This window comes from Osmerus eperlanus, chromosome 6 (assembly GCF_963692335.1).
Source record: "Osmerus eperlanus chromosome 6, fOsmEpe2.1, whole genome shotgun sequence".
NCBI classification, from domain to species: domain Eukaryota; kingdom Metazoa; phylum Chordata; class Actinopteri; order Osmeriformes; family Osmeridae; genus Osmerus; species Osmerus eperlanus.
The window spans coordinates 3,865,955-3,890,012 of NC_085023.1; the positions used below are offsets into that span (position 1 = coordinate 3,865,955).

The window sequence follows — 24,058 nt, forward strand, 5'->3', positions numbered from 1 at the left end:
CACGATGTCAGCACAGCGGTGCACTGCTGCCTAATGTCTGGTCACACACGCAACACACACACACATACTTGCATACTCCCCCCACACACAGGCACATGATAGATGTGAGCATTACACACATGCAACACGCATACAGTACACACTCACACACATGCAGTACACACACACGTACAGTAAAAATGCAGTGTGTGTATGTTTGTGTGAGGACCTTCACCTCTCTCCAACCTCTGGATTTCCATGGTGATTGGGGGCTTCATTGATCTCTGCTCTCCAGGTAGTAAATCACGATGTGATGACTGCAGGGGGGCACCAGTGGTGACACACTAGGAGGGTGTGTGTGTTTGCTTGTGAGAGGGTGTGTGTGTCCCGCCAACATGATGCGTGTGTGCGCTTATGTGTGTGTTATGGAGTGTGTGCGTGTGTTATGGAGTGTGTGCGTGTGTTATGGAGTGTGTGTGTGTGTTATGGAGTGTGTGTGTGTTATGGAGTGTGTGTGTGTTATGGAGTGTGTGTGTTATGGAGTGTGTGCGTGTGTTATGGAGTGTGTGTGTGTTATGGAGTGTGTGCGTGTGTTATGGAGTGTGTGTGTGTTATGGAGTGTGTGTGTGTTATGGAGTGTGTGTGTGTTATGGAGTGTGTGCGTGTGTTATGGAGTGTGTGTGTGTTATGGAGTGTGTGTGTGTTATGGAGTGTGTGTGTGTTATGGAGTGTGTGCGTGTGTTATGGAGTGTGTGTGTGTTATGGAGTGTGTGCGTGTGTTATGGAGTGTGTGTGTGTTATGGAGTGTGTGTGTGTTATGGAGTGTGTGTGTGTGTGTTATGGAGTGTGTGTGTGTTATGGAGTGTGTGTGTGTTATGGAGTGTGTGTGTGTTATGGAGTGTGTGTGTTATGGAGTGTGGTTGTCTCTGATGGATGGCAGGGAGCAGTCTCCTGGAAAGACAGAGCACAACCTCACTCTCCCTGGTTGTCTACACACACACACATTCAAACACACAACCGTTCGGTACGACATCCACGGTTCAATACACGCTTGTGAATTGAGTTTTTTTCGGTTTTGCGTTTAAAGAATTTCCATGCGTTTTTATTTCTCTCCGTATTGGTTTGTGTGTGGCTGTGAATCTACCAGTGTTGCCCCAAAAATGTCACCAGAAGTCGCTACAGGCTCTGAAAAGTGGTGGGGATGTGACTTTCTATGACAACACCACAGTTCAATTACCATTATCATTTTGATGCAGCTCAACAACGAAAACGGAGATTTCCAAACTAGTAGAAAGTCACCAGATTTGTCGCTTGTCGCTACATGAGATTTTTTGTCGCTAGGAAAGGTCAAAAGTGACTAAATCCAGCGACAAAGTTTCTAAGTTGGCAACACTGGAATCTACACGCTGAGATGAGGAAACTCCTCACTGCGAGTCTACATCCAGTCACTATGCTCTAAATATTATTAGTTTTGCTTTAAAGTAAAATAAAGAGTGTTGCAATAAAATAAAACATTCTCCATAACCTCGTGATTTTCCTGTCGCTTGTGAACAGACTAACAAAAACACTGTGCCAAGCGATCAAAACCGAACCGAAAACCGTGGTATGTGTTGAACCGGGGTCTAACTGCATTGTTGCATCCCTAGTGCACACACTAATACAGATAAGCTGTAAGGGTTGGAATAACCTGTGTGTGATCACTGTTACAACACCACTCCTCACAAAAAGGGTTCAAGTAAAACCAAGATTAATTAACCTAAAGGATATCAGTGTGTGTGTGTGTGTTTCTGCATGTGTGTGTCTTTGCATGCAAGTGATGTGTGGGTGGGTATGTTTCTGTCTGTCTGTCTGTTTGTGCGTGTGCGTGCGTGCAAGTGAAGTGTGTGTTTTGCTTACTGAAATGCAAAGTGGATGTAGGGCATGAAGGAACCTGCTTGGATACACACTGTACATGAACACACACACACACAAGCACACACGCACACACACACACGGACAAACACACACACACAAGCACAAACACACATATGCACAAGCATGCACACACACACAGTGGGGGAAGTTTGAGCGCAGTGCAGAGGAGAGATGGGAGGATGGGGACTAGCGTGGAGGAGAGGGAGGGAGGGAGAGAAGAAGAGGGAGGGAGAGGGGTAGCCCTCCTCTCTAGACCAGGGATTCCTTTACTGCAGTCATCAGCACTCCCCCCCCCTCCTCCCTCTCTCCCACACTGTCATCTACTCTGCTGTCTCTCTCTCTCTCTCTCTCTCTCTCTCTCTCTCTCTCTCTCTCTCTCTCTCTCTCTCACACAAACACACACACACACACACACACGGCTAGCCTGAGCAAGTTTTCTTGCACAGGAGGAATCCATCTACAGAATACAGACTGTGCGCACACACACACACACACAAACACACACAAACACTTCCCCCACTGTGTGTGTGTGCATGCTTGTGCATATGTGTGTTTGTGCTTGTGTGTGTGTGTTTGTCCTTGTGTGTGTGTGTGTGTTCATGTACAGTGTGTATCCAAGCAGGTTCCTTCATGCCCTACATCCACTTTGCATTTCAGTAAGCAAAACACACACTTCACTTGCACGCACGCACAAACAGACAGACAGAAACATACACACCCACACACACAAACACAAACAACAGCTCTGCCACCTGGGAGTCAGGTGGCAGAGCGGTTAGGGAAGCGGGCTTGTAATCAGAAGGTTGCTGGTTCGATCCCCGGCTCTGCCAGATGACGTTGTGTCCTTGGGTAAGGCACTTCACCCTACTTGCCTTGGGGGAATGTCCCTGTACTTACTGTAAGTCGCTCTGGATAAGAGCGTCTGCTAAATGACTAAATGTAAATGTAAACATATGCACACACACACACACAAACATATGCACGCACACACACACACACACAAACATATGCACGCACAGATACACACACACACACACACACAAACATATGCACATACACACACACACACACAAACATATGCACGCACACACACAAACATATGCACGCACACACACACACACACACAAACATATGCACGCGCACACACACAAACATATGCACGCACACATACACACACACACACAAACATATGCATACACACACACACACACACAAACATGCACGCGCACACACACACACACAAACATATGCACGCACACACACACACATATACATCCAGAGACACGCATAGACAGAGCAGTGTTTTCTTACTCGTTTATCATTATTTACCTCTTCTACTCGAACCAGTTTGCTTTCTGTATTTTCCATTTTATTCTCTCTCTCTCGCTAACCATCTTCTCTATCCCTCCCCTTTCTCTCGCTCTCCTTCTGCCTCTCTTTCTCCACCCATCTCTTCCTCTCTCTCTCCCTCTCCTTCCCTCTCTTTCTCTCTGTCTTTCTCTCTCTGTCTCTCTCCCTCTCTGACATTGATTCCAAGGTTGCTGTACGGTCTTCTGTTTAATATTTCAGACTGTGTGTCAGGGGATCGAGGGGCTTGGCTCTGGTACTGCCTGTGTCCCACTTAAGCACACACACACAAATGCACACATGCACAAGGCTGACCAGTTTTTAGGCTGGTCGGTATATCGTCGTTTGGGAAAAACATTGGCTTCCCTGGGGAAAGTCTGTGTGTGTGTGTGTGTGTCAAATACCATGCTGTCTATCTTCACACCTTGTGTGAACCAACACACACAGTGTTACATTGCAGGTGCTAACCCTCTCTTGGCCTGCTGGTCCCTCCCTGTCTGGGTCCGACACCCTGGACAGATCTAGAGACGTAGAGAGAGCAGGTCTGGAGGGGGGAGAGGGGAGGGCGGGGGGAGAGAGAGGGGTAGAGGACAGGAGAGGACAGAGGGGAGGGGAGAACAGGAGAGGGGAGAAGGGAGGGGAGAACAGGAGAGGGGAAGAACAGGAGAGGGGAGAAGGGAGGGGAGAACAGGAGAGGGGAAGAACAGGAGAGGGGAGAGAAGGGGAAAGTGGGGAGAGAGAGAGACAGAGAGAGAGAGGGACAGCTCTCCACCTTACCCTGAGCAGAAACATCCTCAACACTAATCACTCTCTCATCCTCAACACCGATCATCCTCAACACTAATCACTCTCATCCTCAACACTGATCACTCTCATCCTCAACACTAATCAGTCTCTCATCTTCAACACTAATCACTCTCATCTTCTACAGTAAACACTGTCTAATCTTAACTGGTCACAAAATACCTCCCCTGGTAACAGAGAGAGCCCTGAGGCAGAGCTGTACCGTGGGGCCTACCGCTAACTGGCAGGCCAGAGTATTCCCCTCTCCCAGCCTGCGTCACCGGGCCCACGGCTCAGCCACTAGTTGGAAAAGGCAGTTTCCTCTGTTTTTGAGGCCTTCATCTCCAAGCCTGGGACTGGAGTATTGAGGCTGGCCAAGGAGGGAGTGTGTGACCTGGGCTGGCTGGGGCCAGGAGTGTGGGGGTCTGGCTCCTGTTACATGATCGCCTCAGTGACTTTATGTCTATCAGCCCCGGGACAGAATGGAGCCAGGCGGTTTACAATGACACACACACACCTGCCATCCTCTAAAGTACAAAACCTTAACACACACACACCTGCTGTCTTCAGGGGATCCAGTTACTGTGCACAACACAGCTGCTGCAGAGAGAGAGAGACGAGGAGGGAGGGGAGAGAGACAGGGTGGGAGAAAGGGAGGGAGGGAGAGTGAGAGAAAAAAGGAGAGAGAGGGAGTGAATGTGTGTGTGTGTGTGTAAGCAGTAATGTGAGAGTGAGCACAACAGCTGAAGAGGAACTGCTCTACAGATCTGGTGGTGTGTGTGTGTGTGTGTGTGTGTGTGTGTGTGTGTGTGTGTGTGTGTGTGTGTGTGTGTGTGTGTGTGTGTGTGTGTGTGTGTGTGTGTGTGTGTGTGTGTGTGTGTGTGTGTGTGTGTGTGTGTGTGTGTGTGTGTGTGTGTGTGTGTGTGTGTGTGTGTGTGTGCAGTTCAGCATGACGTGGAGAGCTTCAGCTGTGTGTGTATGTGAGTGTTATTTTCACTGTGATGATGTGTGCAGGCTGTTAACTACAGTATTAGTCTATTTAAAGAGAGGAGGGGGAGGAGTCTTTATGAGGGGGAGGAGACTATTTAGAGAAGAGTTCGGGGTGAGGGCCAAATGTTGTCAGCACGCGCGCACACACACACACACATGCATACACACACACACACACACACAACCCCCCTACACATGCAAACACACTACCCCCCTACACATACATACACACACACACAACCCCCCTACACGTACACACACACACAACCACCCGACACATACAAACATACACACACCACCCCCCTACACATTTACACACCAGCCCAATTCACACACACCAAGACACACACACACACACACACACACACACACACACACACACACAGACAAGCTGGTTCAGTGCTGGTTCTCTCAGGAGACTGCTGCAGTGCATGCTAGGTAGCTTCACCACTCTAGACCAGTCTCGCTGTCACCATGATAAACGTGTGTGTGTGTGTGTCTGAGTGTGTGTGTCAGTGTGTATGTTTGTGTGTGTGTTTCCTTGAATCTTCAGGAATCCTTCTCTCCTGCTGACATTGATTTCCCTTCATCCTCACACTCCTACCTCTTTATCTCTCCCTCTCCTCCGTACTCAATTGAATTATCTCTCTCTCCCTGTCTCTATATTTCTCTCTTCCTTTCCCTGTGTCTCTCCTCTCTCTCTGTCTCTCGGTCTCCCTCTCTCTCTCCTTCTCTCTCCCTGTCTCTCTCCCTCCCTTTCTCACACCCTCTCTCTGTCTCCCTCTCTCTCTCCTCTCTCTGCCTCTCTCTGTCCCTCCCTCTTTCTCCCCCTCTCTCTGCCTCTCTCTCTGTCTCTCAGAAGAAGCATGACGTGTTCTGCCCTCATTCTAAACATGTGGAGTCCAGATGGACACTCCCTGAAACCCACATACTCTGTTAGAGAGAGAGAGGGGGAGAGGGATGAGCTAGGGAGGGGAGGAGAGAGGGAGGAGAGAGGGAGGAGAGAGAGGAGAAGATGAGCAGGAGGAGCAGGGAGAAGGAGTGTGAGGAGAGAGGAGATCAATTATACTACTTGATCGTTGTGTAGTGTTTGTGTGTATCACTGACTGATGTTGTCTTCCCCCCTCTATCTCTCTATCCCCTCCCCCCTCTCTCCCCTCCCCCCTCTCTCCCTCTCTGGTCAGGTGTTGCGGGGCACCCCCTACTGGCAAGGACAGAGACTACTGAGCTCCTCTGCTCCATCTGAAGGTGAGTGGAGGGAGACAGGGAGGGAGGGACAGATGAAGAGGAAGAAAGAGGGAGGGAGATTGAAAAAAAGGGGAGAGAGATTGAGAGACAGAGGAAGGGAGGGATATAGAGAAAGAGACAGGCAGGCCGTGAGACATACAGTGGGTGGCAGACACTGTGGTCTCTTAACCCTTGTGTTATCTTCGGGTCGTTCTGACCCATCAGCCGTGTGACCCACCGTCGTATTGCGACAACTTTACCGCATACAAAAACAAAGTGAAGCATTTTCTTTTAACCGTTGGGCTGTCTCAGACCCCCCACATTGCGAAGGTTAAAAGAAAATTATTTTTATTTGTTTTTGTATTGGGTAAAATTGGGTAAACACAACGATGGTTCGTTATGAACCTTTGGGTCATGTGACCCGAAGGCAGCACGAGGGTTAAAAGAGGGTGGGAAGGACGGGTTGGGGGGGGGGGACACTAGCAGGGCTGTTTCACTAGCAGGGCTGTGACACTAGCAGGGCTGTGACACTAGCAGGGCTGTTTCACTAGCAGGGCTGTTACACTAGCAGGGCTGTTTCACTAGCAGGGCTGTGACACTAGCAGGGCTGTGACACTAGCAGGGCTGTGACACTAGCAGGGCTGTTTCACTAGCAGGGCTGTGACACTAGCAGGGCTGTTTCACTAGCAGGGCTGTGACACTAGCAGGGCTGTTTCACTAGCAGGGCTGTGACACTAGCAGGGCTGTGACACTAGCAGGGCTGTGACACTAGCAGGGCTGTGACACTAGCAGGGCTGTTTCACTAGCAGGGCTGTTTCACTAGCAGGGCTGTTTCACTAGCAGGGCTGTGACACTAGCAGGGCTGTGACACTAGCAGGGCTGTGACACTAGCAGGGCTGTGACACTAGCAGGGCTGTGACACTAGCAGGGCTGTGACACTAGCAGGGCTGTGACACTAGCAGGGCTGTTTCACTAGCAGGGCTGTGACACTAGCAGGGCTGTGACACTAGCAGGGCTGTGACACTAGCAGGGCTGTTTCACTAGCAGGGCTGTGACACTAGCAGGGCTGTGACACTAGCAGGGCTGTGACACTAGCAGGGCTGTTTCACTAGCAGGGCTGTGACACTAGCAGGGCTGTGACACTAGCAGGGCTGTGACACTAGCAGGGCTGTTTCACTAGCAGGGCTGTGACACTAGCAGGGCTGTTTCACTAGCAGGGCTGTGACACTAGCAGGGCTGTGACACTAGCAGGGCTGTGACACTAGCAGGGCTGTGACACTAGCAGGGCTGTTTCACTAGCAGGGCTGTGACACTAGCAGGGCTGTGACACTAGCAGGGCTGTTTCACTAGCAGGGCTGTGACATTAGCAGGGCTGTGACACTAGCAGGGCTGTGACACTAGCAGGGCTGTGACACTAGCAGGGCTGTTTCACTAGCAGGGCTGTGACACTAGCAGGGCTGTTTCACTAGCAGGGCTGTGACACTAGCAGGGCTGTGACACTAGCAGGGCTGTTTCACTAGCAGGGCTGTGACACTAGCAGGGCTGTTTCACTAGCAGGGCTGTTTCACTAGCAGGGCTGTGACACTAGCAGGGCTGTTTCACTAGCAGGGCTGTGACACTAGCAGGGCTGTGACACTAGCAGGGCTGTGACACTAGCAGGGCTGTTTCACTAGCAGGGCTGTGACACTAGTAGGGCTGTTTCACTAGCAGGGCTGTGACACTAGCAGGGCTGTGACACTAGCAGGGCTGTTTCACTAGCAGGGCTGTGACACTAGCAGGTCTGTTTCACTGGCAGGGCTGTGACACTAGCAGGTCTGTTTCACTGGCAGGGCTGTGACACTAGCAGGGCTGTTTCACTAGCAGGGCTGTTTCACTAGCAGGGCTGTGACACTAGCAGGGCTGTTTCACCACCAGGGCTGTGACAATAGCAGGGCTGTTTCACTAGCCGGGCTGTTTCACTAGCAGGGCTGTGACACTAGCAGGGCTGTTTCACTAGCTGGGCTGTTTCACTAGCTGAGCTGTGACACTAGCAGGGCTGTGACACTAGCAGGGCTGTTTCACTAGTTGGGTGCCAGCTCATGCTGTTAGCTTTGTACAACACTTTGCTGCTAGCTTCAGGGCTAACATCTGGTGTCATCTGTGTTGTCAGCAACTGTATGCTGCTAGCTGTGATGCTAGCTGTGATGCTAGCTGTGATGCTATAGCCAGACGTTGTCAAACTCATAATTCTAGTCAGAATATGAGTCTGATACTGCTCCGTTGGGCTGTGAGTATGGGGCGTGTTTCAACCGAACCCGGAAAAAATAGGCCTCTTTGCTCAATTGGATAGACCTACAACCAATCAGAGCAACGTAATATGTTGTTTGTTGAAAACAAATTCAACCCAAGTGCTCTTTGGTGATGTGGTTGATTACGTTACTGTTGATCATCTGTCCATCATCGTATAAAGCCCGCCCTGACAATTTGATTGGTCCAAACAGCTCTTGTTCGGACATAGTTTTTCCCCAACCAAGCGACCCCAGACCCAACTTCCCGACCAAAATGTTTTGTGGGCGGGGCTAAGTTCGGCTGGCACCCAGGCTAGTGATGTTAACTGTGATGCTAACTTTTGGTGTCATCTAAGTTGTCGGCCAGTGTGTTGCTGTGTGTGACTAGTGTTGTTTTAGCAGGAATAACTTGCTGACTCACCTTCTGTCTCTGGGATAAGCTCATATCCGTGCCTGTATAGATCCTCCTTGGAGAATGAACTCCTGTGAAGATGACCAGGTCCCAGTTTTATTAGGCTGGTTCTGCACCAGCAGGGAGAGAGGAGGAAACCAGAATTGTAGTACATTACAAAAATGCAAAATGTTGACAAATGCTTGTTGTTTTCATGGTTTCAAGACATTATTATTTTGGCTGTGCATGCTGGTGCAGTGTGAGTGTGAGTGAGTGAGTGAGTGAGAGAGAGAGGGAGAAAGGGCCCTCACCTCTCTCCAAACTCTGGGGATCTCCATGGTGACAATCGTGTGTGTGCACGTGCAAGAAGGAAGGGTTTGTGTCGGCTACAGCATAGCAAGTCATCTCATCATCAGTGTTGAAGAGTGGTTTGAAAGGCAGTTCTATGGGCATATGTGAAGCCCTCTGTGACATTGCTTGTAACAAGGGCTATACAAATACATTTTGATTTGATTTAATTTGAAGAGAACTCTGAAGGCGCTCCTGCTATGCTGCCTACTGGTACTATATGGTACTGCGCTCCAAACACACCACCAGTAAACCCTCAGGATGACACCTGCTGGGACTTGCTCCTAATGCAGACAGGTGGAGCTACAGAAGTTTGGAAGGATCGCTTCTCTCGGTTGTTTGGATCAGGACGGGGGTACTGGGTTGACTTGTTGACAAGTTGTTCCACTGAGTGTTTTCCTTTAAGGATCTCCTGTTAGTGTGTGTGTGTGGGCGCGCAATCATTTACATCCCTCATATCGTATTTATGACAACGTGGACATGCTCTCAGCTCAGAACACGGAACGAGATGGCAAGCAGTCAGAGATACAATATGCTACCATCATTTTTGACCCATCACTTTCCCAGTTTATTTGATGACGTGTTCTTTATTCCTTGTAAGTGAAAGTCCAGTACAGTAGCCCTCTCTTCAGTCTCTGGTGCTGGTGGACCCTCTCAGTAGCCCTCTCTTCAGCCTCTGGTGCTGGTGGACCCTCACAGTAGCCCTCTCTTCAGTCTCTGGTGCTGGTGGACCCTCTCAGTAGCCCTCTCTTCAGTCTCTGGTGCTGGTGGACCCTCTCAGTAGCCCTCTCTTCAGCCTCTGGTGCTGGTGGACCCTCTCAGTAGCCCTCTCTTCAGTCTCTGGTGCTGGTGGACCCTCTCAGTAGCCCTCTCTTCAGTCTCTGGTGCTGGTGGACCCTCACAGTAGCCCTCTCTTCAGTCTCTGGTGCTGGTGGACCCTCACAGTAGCCCTCTCTTCAGTCTCTGGTGCTGGTGGACCCTCTCAGTAGCCCTCTCTTCAGTCTCTGGTGCTGGTGGACCCTCACAGTAGCCCTCTCTTCAGTCTCTGGTGCTGGTGGACCCTCACAGTAGCCCTCTCTTCAGTCTCTGGTGCTGGTGGACCCTCTCAGTAGCCCTCTCTTCAGTCTCTGGTGCTGGTGGACCCTCACAGTAGCCCTCTCTTCAGTCTCTGGTGCAGGTGGACCCTCACAGTAGCCCTCTCTTCAGTCTCTGGTGCTGGTGGACCCTCTCAGTAGCCCTCTCTTCAGTCTCTGGTGCTGGTGGACCCTCTCAGTAGCCCTCTCTTCAGCCTCTGGTGCTGGTGGACCCTCACAGTAGCCCTCTCTTCAGCCTCTGGTGCTGGTGGACCCTCACAGTAGCCCTCTCTTCAGTCTCTGGTGCTGGTGGACCCTCACAGTAGCCCTCTCTTCAGTCTCTGGTGCTGGTGGACCCTCACAGTAGCCCTCTCTTCAGTCTCTGGTGCTGGTGGACCCTCACAGTAGCCCTCTCTTCAGTCTCTGGTGCTGGTGGACCCTCTCAGTAGCCCTCTCTTCAGTCTCTGGTGCTGGTGGACCCTCACAGTAGCCCTCTCTTCAGCCTCTGGTGCTGGTGGACCCTCACAGTAGCCCTCTCTTCAGCCTCTGGTGCTGGTGGACCCTCACAGTAGCCCTCTCTTCAGTCTCTGGTGCTGGTGGACCCTCACAGTAGCCCTCTCTTCAGCCTCTGGTGCTGGTGGACCCTCACAGTAGCCCTCTCTTCAGTCTCTGGTGCTGGTGGACCCTCACAGTAGCCCTCTCTTCAGTCTCTGGTGCTGGTGGACCCTCTCAGTAGCCCTCTCTTCAGTCTCTGGTGCTGGTGGACCCTCACAGTAGCCCTCTCTTCAGTCTCTGGTGCTGGTGGACCCTCTCAGTAGCCCTCTCTTCAGTCTCTGGTGCTGGTGGACCCTCACAGTAGCCCTCTCTTCAGTCTCTGGTGCTGGTGGACCCTCTCAGTAGCCCTCTCTTCAGTCTCTGGTGCTGGTGGACCCTCACAGTAGCCCTCTCTTCAGTCTCTGGTGCTGGTGGACCCTCTCAGTAGCCCTCTCTTCAGTCTCTGGTGCTGGTGGACCCTCACAGTAGCCCTCTCTTCAGTCTCTGGTGCTGGTGGACCCTCTCAGTAGCCCTCTCTTCAGTCTCTGGTGCTGGTGGACCCTCACAGTAGCCCTCTCTTCAGTCTCTGGTGCTGGTGGACCCTCACAGTAGCCCTCTCTTCAGTCTCTGGTGCTGGTGGACCCTCACAGTAGCCCTCTCTTCAGTCTCTGGTGCTGGTGGACCCTCTCAGTAGCCCTCTCTTCAGTCTCTGGTGCTGGTGGACCCTCTCAGTAGCCCTCTCTTCAGTCTCTGGTGCTGGTGGACCCTCACAGTAGCCCTCTCTTCAGCCTCTGGTGCTGGTGGACCCTCTCAGTAGCCCTCTCTTCAGCCTCTGGTGCTGGTGGACCCTCACAGTAGCCCTCTCTTCAGTCTCTGGTGCTGGTGGACCCTCACAGTAGCCCTCTCTTCAGTCTCTGGTGCTGGTGGACCCTCACAGTAGCCCTCTCTTCAGTCTCTGGTGCTGGTGGACCCTCTCAGTAGCCCTCTCTTCAGTCTCTGGTGCTGGTGGACCCTCTCAGTAGCCCTCTCTTCAGCCTCTGGTGCTGGTGGACCCTCATCTGGTTTTCAGGCCTCAGCCCTTTTCCTACTGGCTAAATGGATGTCAAATGTAAATATGTCCTGTAAGCACACATTTTGAGACTTGTATAAAAGCATTTACTTTCAAATGAACCCAATTCAATACTGACCGTGTGGAGATGGCTGATGATTTAAAAAGGTATTGCTCTGAAAATGTGCAACCCGAATTCCGGAAAAGTTGGGACGTTTTTGAATAAAAATTTGAATAAAATGGAAATTAAAAGGGGAAGTCAGGTGGCTGAGCAGTTAGGGAATTGGGCTAGTAATCAGAAGGTTGCCGGTTTGATTCCCGGCCGTGCAAATGACGTTGTGTTCTTGGGCAAGGCACTTCACCCTACTTGCCTCGGGGGAATGTCCCTGTACTTACTGTAAGTCGCTCTGGATAAGAGCATCTGCTAAATGTAAATGTAAAAGACTTTCAAATCACATGAGCCAATATTTTATTCACAATAGAACATAGATAAAATAACAAACGTTTAAACTGAGAAATTCTACAATTGTATGCACAAAATTAGCTAATTTCAATGCCTGCTACAGATCTCAAAATAGTTGAGACGGGGGCATGTTTACCATGGTGTAACATCTCTTCTTTTCAAAACAGTTTGAAGACGTCTGGGCATCGAGGTTATGAGTGTCTGGAGTTTTGGTGTTGGAATTTGGTCCCATTCTTGCCTTATATAGGTTTCCAGCTGCTGAAGTGTTTGTGGTCGTCTTTGATGTATTGTTCGTTTAATGATGCGCCAAATGTTCTCTATACGAAAGATCTGGACTGCAGGCAGGCCAATTCAGCACCCGGAGTCTTCTACGACGAAGCCATGCTGTTGTAATAGCTGCAGTATGTGGTTTTGCATTGTCCTGCTGAAATACACAAGGCCTTCCCTGAAATAGACGTCATCAGGAAAGGAGCATATGTTGCTCTACAACCTTTATATACCTTTCAGCATTCATAGTGCCTTCCAAAACATGCAAGCTGCCCATACCGTCTGGACTTATGCACCCCCATACCATCAGAGATGCTGGCTTTTCAACTGAACGCTGATAACACGAGGGAAGGTCTCCCTCCTCTTTTACCCGGAGGACACGGCGTCCGTGATTTCCAATATGAATGTCAAATTTGGACTCGTCGGACCATAGAACACTGTTCCACTTTGAAATAGTCAATTTTAAATGAGCCTTGGTCCACAGGACACAATGGCACTTCTTGACCATGTTCACATATCAGTGTTTCCCCTACCATTATATTAGGTGGGCGGGGCCCCCCCAACGGCACCCCCCCAACGGCACCCCCCGCCCCTCCTGGAAGGTCAAGTTAATAATGATTTTTTTATTTTTTATATTTAAATATATGTAGCGCCAGATCACAAAATAAGTAATTTAAGGTTACCTTTCCTATACAACAGGTCTATAGCTTGCTCTTTTATTAAACAAACTAAATGGCCTTATGTTATTTATCTTATTTACACAACGGCATGTCATTTCTGTCTCTACATGGTCACCGCCCGCCGCCGCAAACCTAGGGGAAACACTGCATATGGCTTCCTTTTTGCATGATAGAGCTTTAGTTGGCATCTGCAGATGGCACGGTGGATTGTGTTCACCGACTGGTTTCTGGAAGTATTCCTGGTCCCATTTAGTAATGTCAATGACACAACCATGCCGATGAATGGCGCTGTGTCGTCTGAGGGCCCGAAGACCACAGGCATCCAATGAAGGTCTTCGGCCTTGTCCCTTACGCACCGTGATTTCTCCTGTTTCTCTGAATCTTTTGATGATATTATGCACTGTAGATGATGAGATTTGCAAAGCCTATGCAATTTGACGTTGAAGAACATTGTTTTTAAAGTATTCCACAATCTTTCTACGGACTCTTTCACAGATTGGAGAGCCTCTGCTCATCTTTACTTCTGAGAGACTCTGCCTCTCTAAGACATCCCTTTAGAGCTAATCATGTTACAGACCTGATATCAATTAACTTAATTAGTTGCTAGATGTTCTCAGCTGAATCTTTTCCAAATGTCTTGCTTTTTCAGTCATTTGTTGCCCCTGTCCCAACTTTTTTGAGACCTGTAGCAGGCATCAAATTTGAAATGAGCTCTTTTAGTGGATGTGTTATGTTATCTATGTTCTATTGTGAATAAAATATTGTCTCATGTGATTTGAAAGTCTTTTAGTTTTCATTTTATTCAAATTAAAAAAATGTCCCAACTTTTCCGGAATTCAAGTTGTAGTCACTGAATGCTGTTTAATGAAGCTCAGCAAGATATCAAATAGCTTCTTTTGCAATTATACCATACCGGTTTAAAGCATATTTTTGTAATTCATCTTCAGTTGCTGCCAAGTGTGTTTGGTGCCTGTTGGCTTGCACCTAAATACAATATAAAACTGTTTGTTTTCTGTGGTGAGGATGTGTTTGTGTTCATGGCAACAGGGTCTGTCCTCAGGTGACGCTGTGTGTGTGTGTCATGTGTGCTGACTGACTGTGTGTGTGTGTGTCATGTATGCTAACTGACTGTGTGTGTGTGTGTTATGTGTGCTGACTGACTGTGTGTGTGTGTGTGTGCTAACTGACTGTGTGTGTGTGTCATGTGTGCTGACTGACTGTGTGTGTGTGTGTGTGCTAACTGACTGTGTGTGTGTGTGTGTTATGTGTGCTGACTGACTGTGTGTGTGTGCTAACTGACTGTGTGTGTGTTAGCTAACTGACTGTGTGTGTGTGTGTGTGTGCTAACTGACTGTGTGTGTGTGTCCTGTGTGCTGACTGACTGTGTGTGTGTGCTGACTGACTGTGTGTGTGTGTGTGCTAACTGACTGTGTGTCCTGTGTGCTAACTGACTGTGTGTGTGTCCTGTGTGCTGACTGACTGTGTGTGCTGTCCTCAGAGGTGACAGTGGTGTACCAGAATGGGCTGCCGGTGGTGTCGGTGTGTCTGCCGTCGAGGAGGGAGCGCTGCCAGTTCACCCTGAAGCCCCTGAGCGACTGTGTGGGCGTACTCCTCCAACAGCTGCAGGAGGAGGACAGGGGTATCGACAGGGTCGCCATCTACTCTACAGGTACACACACACACATACACACACACACACACACACAGGGGTATCGACAGGGTCGCCATCTACTCTACAGGTACACACACACACATACACACACACACACACACAGGGGTATCGACAGGGTCGCCATCTACTCTACAGGTACACACACATACACACACACACACACACACACACAGGGGCATCGACAGGGTCGCCATCTACTCTACAGGTACACACACATACACACACACACACACACACACACAGGGGCATCGACAGGGTCGCCATCTACTCTACAGGTACACACACATATACACACACACACACACACACACAGGGGCATTGACAGGGTCGCCATCTACTCTACAGGTACACACACACACATACACACACACACACACAGGGGTATCGACAGGGTCGCCATCTACTCTACAGGTACACACACATATACACACACACACACACACACACACACAGGGGCATCGACAGGGTCGCCATCTACTCTACAGGTACACACACATACACACACACACACACACACACAGGGGCATCGACAGGGTCGCCATCTACTCTACAGGTACACACACACACACACACACACACAGGGGCATCGACAGGGTCGCCATCTACTCTACAGGTACACACACATTTTTACACACACGTAATCCTGAGTGACTCCCCCGCCAGACGGAGCGAGGATAGCCTCGTCTACAGGTATAGACATCCTGCTGCTGGACGACTTCAATCTGGTCATCAACGACACCACACACCTGGTCAGACCTCCTCGGAGAGGTGAGCACACACACACCCACATACACACGCCCACATACACACACACATATACACACACACAGCCCCCCCCCCCCCCCCTGAGATGCTGGTGTGTGTGCAGAGCTGCTGGCCCATGAGGATGCAGAGCGTCTGAATGATGTGAAGTTCCTGGTGCAGCAGCTGTACACCACCCTGCACATAGAGGAGCACCAGCTCAGCAAGGAGAGGCAGCTGGTTGGACGCCTGGAGGACCTCAACTCAGAGCTCCGCCCTCTAGAGAAGGTCTGAGGAGGAGATGCTCTACTGTAGTCTACTGTACTCTGCTCTTCTGTACTCTATTGGTCTCTACTGTACTCTATTATACTCTTCTCTACTCTGTTATACTCTACTGTACTCTGCTCTACTGTACTCTGCTCTACTGTACTCTACGGTACCCTACAGTACTGTGCTCTGCTCTACTGTACTCTACTGTACTCTGCTCTACTGTACTCTATTGGACTCTACTGTACTCTACTGTACTCTACTGTACTCTGCTCTACTGTACTCTGCTCTACTGTACTCTGCTCTACTGTACTCTGCTCTACTGTACTCTACTGTACTCTACTGTACTGTACTCTGCTCTACTGTACTCTACGGTACCCTACAGTACTGTGCTGTGCTCTACTATACTCTGCTCTGCTGTACTCTACTGTACTCTACTGTACTGTACTCTGCTCTACTGTACTCTACTGTACTCTACTGTACTGTACTGTACTGTACTCTGCTCTACTGTACTCTACTGTACCCTACAGTACTGTGCTGTGCTCTACTATACTCTGCTCTGCTGTACTCTACTGTACTCTACTGTACTGTACTCTGCTCTACTGTACTCTACTGTACCCTACAGTACTGTGCTGTGCTCTACTATACTCTGCTCTGCTGTACTCTACTGTACTCTGCTCTACTGTACTCTGCTCTTGTACTGTACTCTGCTCTACTGTACTGCACTCTACTGTACTCTACTGTACTCTGCTCTACTGTACTGTACTCTGCTCTACTGTACTCTACGGTACCCTACAGTACTGTGCTCTGCTCTACTGTACTCTGCTCTGCTGTACTGTACTCTGCTCTACTGTACTCTGCTTTACTGTACTCTATTGGACTCTACTCTGCTCTATTCTGCTCTACTCTACTGTACTATACTCTGCTATACTCTACTCTACTGTACTCTGCTCTACGCTACTCTATTGGACTCAACTCTACTCTGCTGTACTCTGCTCTACTCCACTGTACTCTACTCCACTGTACTCTGCTCTACTGTACTCTATTCTTCTGTACTGTACTCTGCTTTACTGTACTCTGCTCTACTGTACTGTACTCTACGGTACCCTACAGTACTGTGCTCTGCTCTAATCTACTGTACTCTGCTCTACTGTACTATTCTTTTCTGTGCTCTACTGTAATGTACTACACTCTACTGTACTCTGCTCTACTGTACTCTCCTCTGCTCTATTCTACTCTACTGCTTATGCCAAGGATTCAGAATGAGAGTGGTCCGAATTCATGCATCTCTGTCTCTGTGTGTTTGTGTGTGTGTGTGTGTGTGTGCGTGCAGGTGAAGGAGGAGTTGAGCCGGAAGGCGGAGCGGCGGACCACCTGGGCTCTGTGGGGGGGCGTGGCCTACATGGCGACCCAGTTTGGCATCCTGGCGCGCCTCACCTGGTGGGAGTACTCCTGGGACATCATGGAGCCTGTCACATACTTCATCACCTACGGCACCGCCATGGCCATGTACTCTTACTTTGTCCTCACACGCCAGGTACCACACACGCACACACATGCACACACACGCACACATACACACACACACATACACACACACGCACACATGTAAAGTATACAAACATTATCACAGAATGTGTGAATCTGGAGTGTGTGTTGTGTGTCCTGATGGCGTGTGTGTGTGTGTGTGTGTGTGTGTGTGTGTGTGTGTGTGTGTGTGTGTGTGTGTGTGTAGGAGTACATCTACCCTGATGCCAGGGACAGACAGTACCTGCTGTTCTTCCACAAGGGGCTGAAGAGGACTCGCTTTGATGTGGACAAGTACAACAAACTCAAGGAGGATGTTGCTGAGGTACGACACACACGCTTACACAAACACACACACACATGCACATGCTGATAGAACAGAGGTGTAACAGTGTTCTCCAGGTACAGGGCTGGTAGAACAGAGGTGTAACAGTGTTCTCCAGGTACAGGGCTGGTAGGACAGAGGTGTAACAGTGTTCTCCAGGTACAGGGCTGGTAGAACAGAGGTGTAACAGTGTTCTCCAGGTACAGGGCTGGTAGGACAGAGGTGTAACAGTGTTCTCCAGGTACAGGGCTGGTAGGACAGAGGTGTAACAGTGTTCTCCAGGTACAGGGCTGGTAGGACAGAGGTGTAACAGTGTTCTCCAGGTACAGGGCTGGTAGGACAGAGGTGTAACAGTGTTCTCCAGGTACAGGGCTGGTAGGACAGAGGTGTAACAGTGTTCTCCAGGTACAGGGCTGGTAGGACAGAGGTGTAACAGTGTTCTCCAGGTACAGGGCTGGTAGAACAGAGGTGTAACAGTGTTCTCCAGGTACAGGGCTGGTAGGACAGAGGTGTAACAGTGTTCTCCAGGTACAGGGCTGGTAGAACAGAGGTGTAACAGTGTTCTCCAGGTACAGGGCTGGTAGAACAGAGGTGTAACAGTGTTCTCCAGGTACAGGGCTGGTAGGACAGAGGTGTAACAGTGTTCTCCTCCAGGTGGAGCTGGATCTGAAGCGTCTGAGGGACCCGCTCCAGCTGCAGCTCCCCGTCCAGCAGATCACCTCCAGCAAGGACTGATGACGCCCTCCTCTCCTCCCTCCAGCTCCCTCTCTCCCTGCTTTCTGTCTCCCTCCCCCATCCCCCCCTCCCCCCCTCACCTGTCCCTTATGAGGTTAGGAAGAGATATCCTTCCTGACTGACCATCACAACTGCAAGCTAAACCAATGAAGAGGAGGAGGACGACAAGAAACACATCCCTCTGAAGGCTGAGGGTGGAGATTATGATGATGATTATGAAGAAGGGATTGGCCACAGGGACAGTTGGCAGAAAGTCACCATGGCCAGACAGGAAGTGATACACCTGAAGATTCATACTGCAGAGGCGGCTTACAGAGGGGCAGTGTGTGTATGTATGTGTGTGTGTGTGTGTATGTGTGCGACATGCTAGGGACAACCAGTGGAAGGCCAGGCCCTCAGTAACCGTATTCTGAAGCTGTCTACCTGACAACACTTACAGCACTACTCTGATTGGACAAGACTGGGCTCTGGCACACACAGCCATCTTCTGATTGGGCAAGGCAGAGCTCTGTGGAGGGACTTCAGCCCATGAATTAAAGTTTACAAGGACTTCCTGTGGCTAGCCGCTGCCCCCAGCATGCATGGAGGACTCTGATAGACCATCCAGGTGACCTTGGCTCAGATTTAGCCCTCCCATTGGCCAGACTCTGCTGCCCATCCCACCCTGCCGCCCTATCAGCAGTTTGTCTCCGCCTTGACAGGAAGTGGAGGGCGTCAATTCCTCTTCCTTTTGACGTTCTGTAGAGCTCCGCCCCTCGCCAGGGGGAGAGGAGAGCCAACGGAAACATCACTGTGGGTTCTTTTATTCCAAAAAAATATTTTGGCGCTTTTTATTTTGAAAGCCATACTATATTTGTTATGAATATAAATATATATATATAAATATATCTACAATCTAAGGAGCTGTAGAGAGACCAGTTTATTTTCAGTAGGGGGTGGAGCTCTGGTTGTCAATAGTTACAGACAGATAGATACAGATACATGCAGGTACTAACACATCTGCTGTAGGAGTCTCATCAATGGTCCTGCCCTCTCCCTCCACACACACTCTCTCCCTCACACACACTCTCTCTCTGACACAAACTCCCTCTCTCACACACACTCACACACCCTCTCACTGTCTCTCCCTCTCTCTCTGTGACTCTCGCTATCTTTCTCTGACTCTCACACACAAAAACACAAACTACTACCTTGACCATCAACATTACAAACAGTATGTTGCTCACTAATATGAAGACAGACTTGCAGAGTTTATAAGGAGTGTTACCTTACAAACAAATCCCTCTGGCCACGAAATGACTCCAATCACTAGACCACCTCATGTTCTACTCATGTTCTACTCGCCTTAGCTTTACATCCTGAGGGCTGAGTCATAACTACTCAACATAGTTTAGCAGTCCTCCTTCAGCCAGGCCAGAGCTCCCTCCCGTCCGCTAGGCTAGGCTAACTAGGCTAGGCTAACTAGGCTAGGCTAACTAGGCTAGGCTAAACTGAATTAAGATAGGCTAAGCTAAACTAAGCTAGTCTACGCTAGGCCAGGCTTGACAGGGTTAGGCTAAACTAAGCTAACCTAGGCTGCATGCATGCTAGAGATGCCCTCACTAGAACCCTGTGAATGTGTAGGAAGGAGTATAGTTGCAGTTTTGTACTTATTTTGGATATCATTCTCTATCATTCACATTATCAGACCCTGGTCAAATACACCATATCTATGTTGTTTCCATTCTGGGGATAGTTTCAGTCAGGGAAGGAGCGGGTACACTATTTCCTGTTAGGGGTGGTTGAGTTCAGGGTATGTGGGGGTAGGGTTAAGTGTAGGGTAGGTGGGGTTGGTGGAGTGTAGGGTAGGTGGGGTTGGTGGAGTGTAGGGTAGGTGGGGTTGGTGGAGTGTGGTTCATGTCAGGATCCTAACTCGGCTAACAAAGCTAAACAAGTATACATCAATGGAAAACAGGAAGCAAAATCCAACAATCTGTCCTCCCATTGGCTAGTCCCTAGGAACATCATCATTCAGTGTGCGTCCGTGCACACACAAGTGTGTATTTAAATGTGTACTGTATACTCAGCATATGGTATGCTGACATATTAATCTCCAAGGAAACAGCTGGCTTCATGTGTGGTTATTATGAGCTACATAGTTTACAAGGTTTGCTCCTCTAGCTAGCTGTGTACAGCGCTGGTGTCCTCCAGGCTACAGACGTGCTTCACTCTGGACGTGCCTGGGGACCTGCTGTACCACAGACCCCTCCAGCCCTCCAGGCCAGGGGTCCAGCCGTGCCCTCCAGGCCAGGGGTCCAGCTGTGCCCTCCAGGCCAGGGGTCCAGCTGTGCCCTCCAGGCCAGGGGTCCAGCTATGCCCTCCAGGCCAGGGGTCCAGCCGTGCCCTCCAGGCCAGGGGTCCAGCTGTGCCCTCCAGGCCAGGGGTCCAGCTGTGCCCTCCAGGCCAGGGGTCCAGCTGTGCCCTCCAGGCCAGGGGTCCAGCTATGCCCTCCAGGTCGGGGGTCACGCTGACTGTCTTGTAGGGAAAGGCAGCGACTGTAGGTGCTGCTCTAAAGATAAACAATCTCAATATAATTACTTTTTTTATTTTTTGCTGAGGCTGCAGCCAGAGAATACCAGAGAGGTGGAGGGAGAGAGAAGGGGATATAGAGGAGAAGGGAAGGCAGAGAATGTGTGTGTGTGTGTGAGAGAGAGTGAGTAAGCATAAAGGTGTAGATCAGCACCTTCATGAATCCTTTCTCCTTAATCGCTCTGGATCGATGTGGGTATAAATCTACGTCACCTTTGACCCCAACTCAAACAATCAATAGCTTTAAATCCCTCTGCTCCACAAAAGGCTGTGTTTGCAGATAAGCACACACACACTGACACACAGTAAGGATAGTGCTGGGGTTTCCTTGGAGATGTCTGCAGTCTGAGTCTAGGTTCGCCATGTCTCCTCATCCTACTTCCTTCTTCCTGTCTGTCTCTGCATGAGACTTCCTGTCATATCATACACCTTTTATTGCCTTTTTCTGTTGCCTTCTTCTTTGAGTTGTTTTTCTTAGTTTTTCTTTTTTAAATGAAATATATCAAATATAGGGAACTTTATTATAATGCGGGTGTTGCATGAATGTCTGTTTACATGGGAAATTATGTAAAAACAAAAGATGATTTATCAAAATATTGCAAAGATGATTTAAAGAACGTTGTTAGTAGAGATTCCTAGTTGTAAAGGACAAGGCGGTCTTGTTGCCATGTCGATAGAATCTGCCCTGCCAAAACTGGCTAGTGCCCAGCCAACCCAATGCACCCTCTCACCCGTCCTCCCTTACCTCTCACCCCTGCCCCCTCACCCCTGCCCCCTCACCCCTGCTCCTTGCCCCCTCACCCCTGCCCCCTTACCTCTCACCCCCACTCCCTTACCTCTCACCCCTGCCCCCTCACCCCTGCTCCTTGCCCCCTCACCCCTGTCCCCTTACCTCTCACCCCTGCCCCCTTACCTCTCACCCCTCCTCCCTTACCTCTCACCCCTGCCCCCTCACCCCTGCCCCCTTACTTACCTCTCACCCCTGCCCTCTCATCTCTCACCCCTGCCACCTCACCCTATCCCCCTTATCCCGCTCACCTTGACACCCTCATATCCTACACTGTTCCCACACCCTCACTCCTTCCTCACCCCCCCACTCTTCCCCCCTGTCCATCCCTCCTTCCTCCCCCTCCCCAAGAGGGGTAGTGCCCCCATCTTCTCCGTCCAGAGACCCTGTTAGAGATGCCCTCTGACCTTTCACCCCAGCTGCCTGTTGTATGTTGGCAGCATGCGGAGGAACAACAACTCTGCTGCACCTCACCCTCTCCACCTCCACTCCGTCCATCTATCCACTCATCCCTTCTCTTTTTGTATGTCCCCCACCTCCTCCCCCAATCGCATTTAAGTTTTGGACGTGTGTTTTGTTTTGAATTTCCATTCTGTTTGTTGTGTGCGCTACAAGGAGATGTTTCGAGAGTGAAGCAGCTGACAGGATTGACTTGGTTTGGTTCTTCATTCTAACCTCTTTCCTAGTTTTTTTTCTTTTTTTCCGTTGACATCGGATGCTGTAATGTTGGCAAAAAAAAGAAAAATGTAAAATCCTGTATCATTTATGAAATATGTATAAAAGAGAAATGTAATTCAGTTACCAATAAAATCCTTACCAAGGTTTTGGAGATGATTGTACAGCGGTGGTGTGTTTGTAAGTGTGAGTCTTGGCCCAAGACAACATACAGTACAGTATTAAAAATATACATTAGCATACAGCCCGTCTCCTTCCTCTTCCCTCCCTCCCCTCTCCCCTCTCCTCCCTTCCTCCTCCCTCCCTCTCCCCTCTCATCCCTTCCTCCTCCATCCCTCTCCTCCCTCCCTTCCCTAACTCCCCCCTCTCCTCCACTCCTCCCTTCCTCCTCCCTCCCTCTCCCCTCTCATCCCTTCCTCCTCCCTCCCTCTCCCCTCTCATCCCTTCCTCCTCCCTCCCTCTCCCCTCTCATCCCTTCCTCCTCCCTCCCTCTCATCCCTCCCTTCCCTAACTCCCCCCTCTCCTCCACTCCTCCCTTCCTCCTCCCTCCCTCTCCCCTCTCATCCCTTCCTCCTCCATCCCTCTCCTCCCTCCCTTCCCTAACTCCCTCCACTCCTCCCTGTCTGTCTGCTTCCTGCCCAGGCTGACCTGGTGTGAGGGCTGTTCTGAAGGTCTGCTGGTAAACAGGACGGTGAGTTCAGATATGATCGGTAGCGACATTTAGCCAGATAGCAGCACTGTCCGCTCCTTCCTGCCCTGCTGAGCAGAACTCCGACTGGGACGATGGGAGGTGGGTCCTAACAGCCAAACTACCATACCAGTTAGCATGTCAGATATAGAAAGCCCCTATTAAAGAAACCCAAATTGGATAACAGTATACTTGCAAATTACAGACCAATATAAAACCTTCCATTTATTAGTAAAGTATTGGAAAAGATAGTATTTGTCCAATTAAATTCCTTTCTTGAAGAAAATAACATCTTGAAAGCCTCAGTCAGGTTTCAGGAAATATCACAGTACTGAAACTGCTCTCACCAAAATAATTAGTGACCTCAGACTAAACTCAAATAAAGTCTCTATCCTTATCCTGTTGGATCTCAGTGCAGCATTTGATATCATTGATCACGACATCCTAATCAATAGACTGGAAAAGATTGGGTTCACGGACATTGTATTAAACTGGATGATATCAGAGGAAGGAAGTTTTATCTTAGTTTAGGAGACCATATGTCTAAGAAACATGAGAACTGCTACGGGGTTAGGGTCAGGGTTAGGCTTCGGTCCATTACTTTTTTCTCTTTATATGTTACCACTCAGCAACATACTCAGAGAACAAAATATAGATTTCCATAGCTATGCGGATGACACACAACTGTATATATCTGCTGAACCCAACGAGTCAACAGCCATACATTTCATTACCAACTGCTTGTCGGCAATAAACAATGGA

At 49.7% G+C, this 24,058-nt stretch overlaps 1 protein-coding gene and 1 long non-coding RNA gene across 2 annotated transcripts in view; both read left to right on the top strand.

The window, feature by feature from the left end:
- mcu (mitochondrial calcium uniporter) overlaps positions 1-20,015 on the top strand; it is a 49,270-nt gene extending 29,255 nt beyond the window's left edge. Inside the window, exons 3-9 of the mRNA XM_062463053.1 lie at positions 6,198-6,261; positions 14,810-14,980; positions 15,647-15,751; positions 15,852-16,012; positions 17,325-17,528; positions 17,727-17,843; positions 18,498-20,015. Coding sequence (XP_062319037.1) covers positions 6,198-6,261; positions 14,810-14,980; positions 15,647-15,751; positions 15,852-16,012; positions 17,325-17,528; positions 17,727-17,843; positions 18,498-18,578 — 903 coding nt within the window. The 3' untranslated portion in view covers positions 18,579-20,015. The remainder of the gene's footprint in view (positions 1-6,197; positions 6,262-14,809; positions 14,981-15,646; positions 15,752-15,851; positions 16,013-17,324; positions 17,529-17,726; positions 17,844-18,497) is intronic.
- A 30-nt stretch (positions 20,016-20,045) lies between these two features.
- On the top strand, positions 20,046-21,974 carry LOC134021961 (uncharacterized). The gene is made up of 3 exons (XR_009930598.1): positions 20,046-20,426; positions 20,467-20,974; positions 21,072-21,974. It is a non-coding gene; the product is annotated as an uncharacterized LOC134021961 (long non-coding RNA).
- The last annotated feature ends 2,084 nt before the right edge of the window (positions 21,975-24,058 follow it).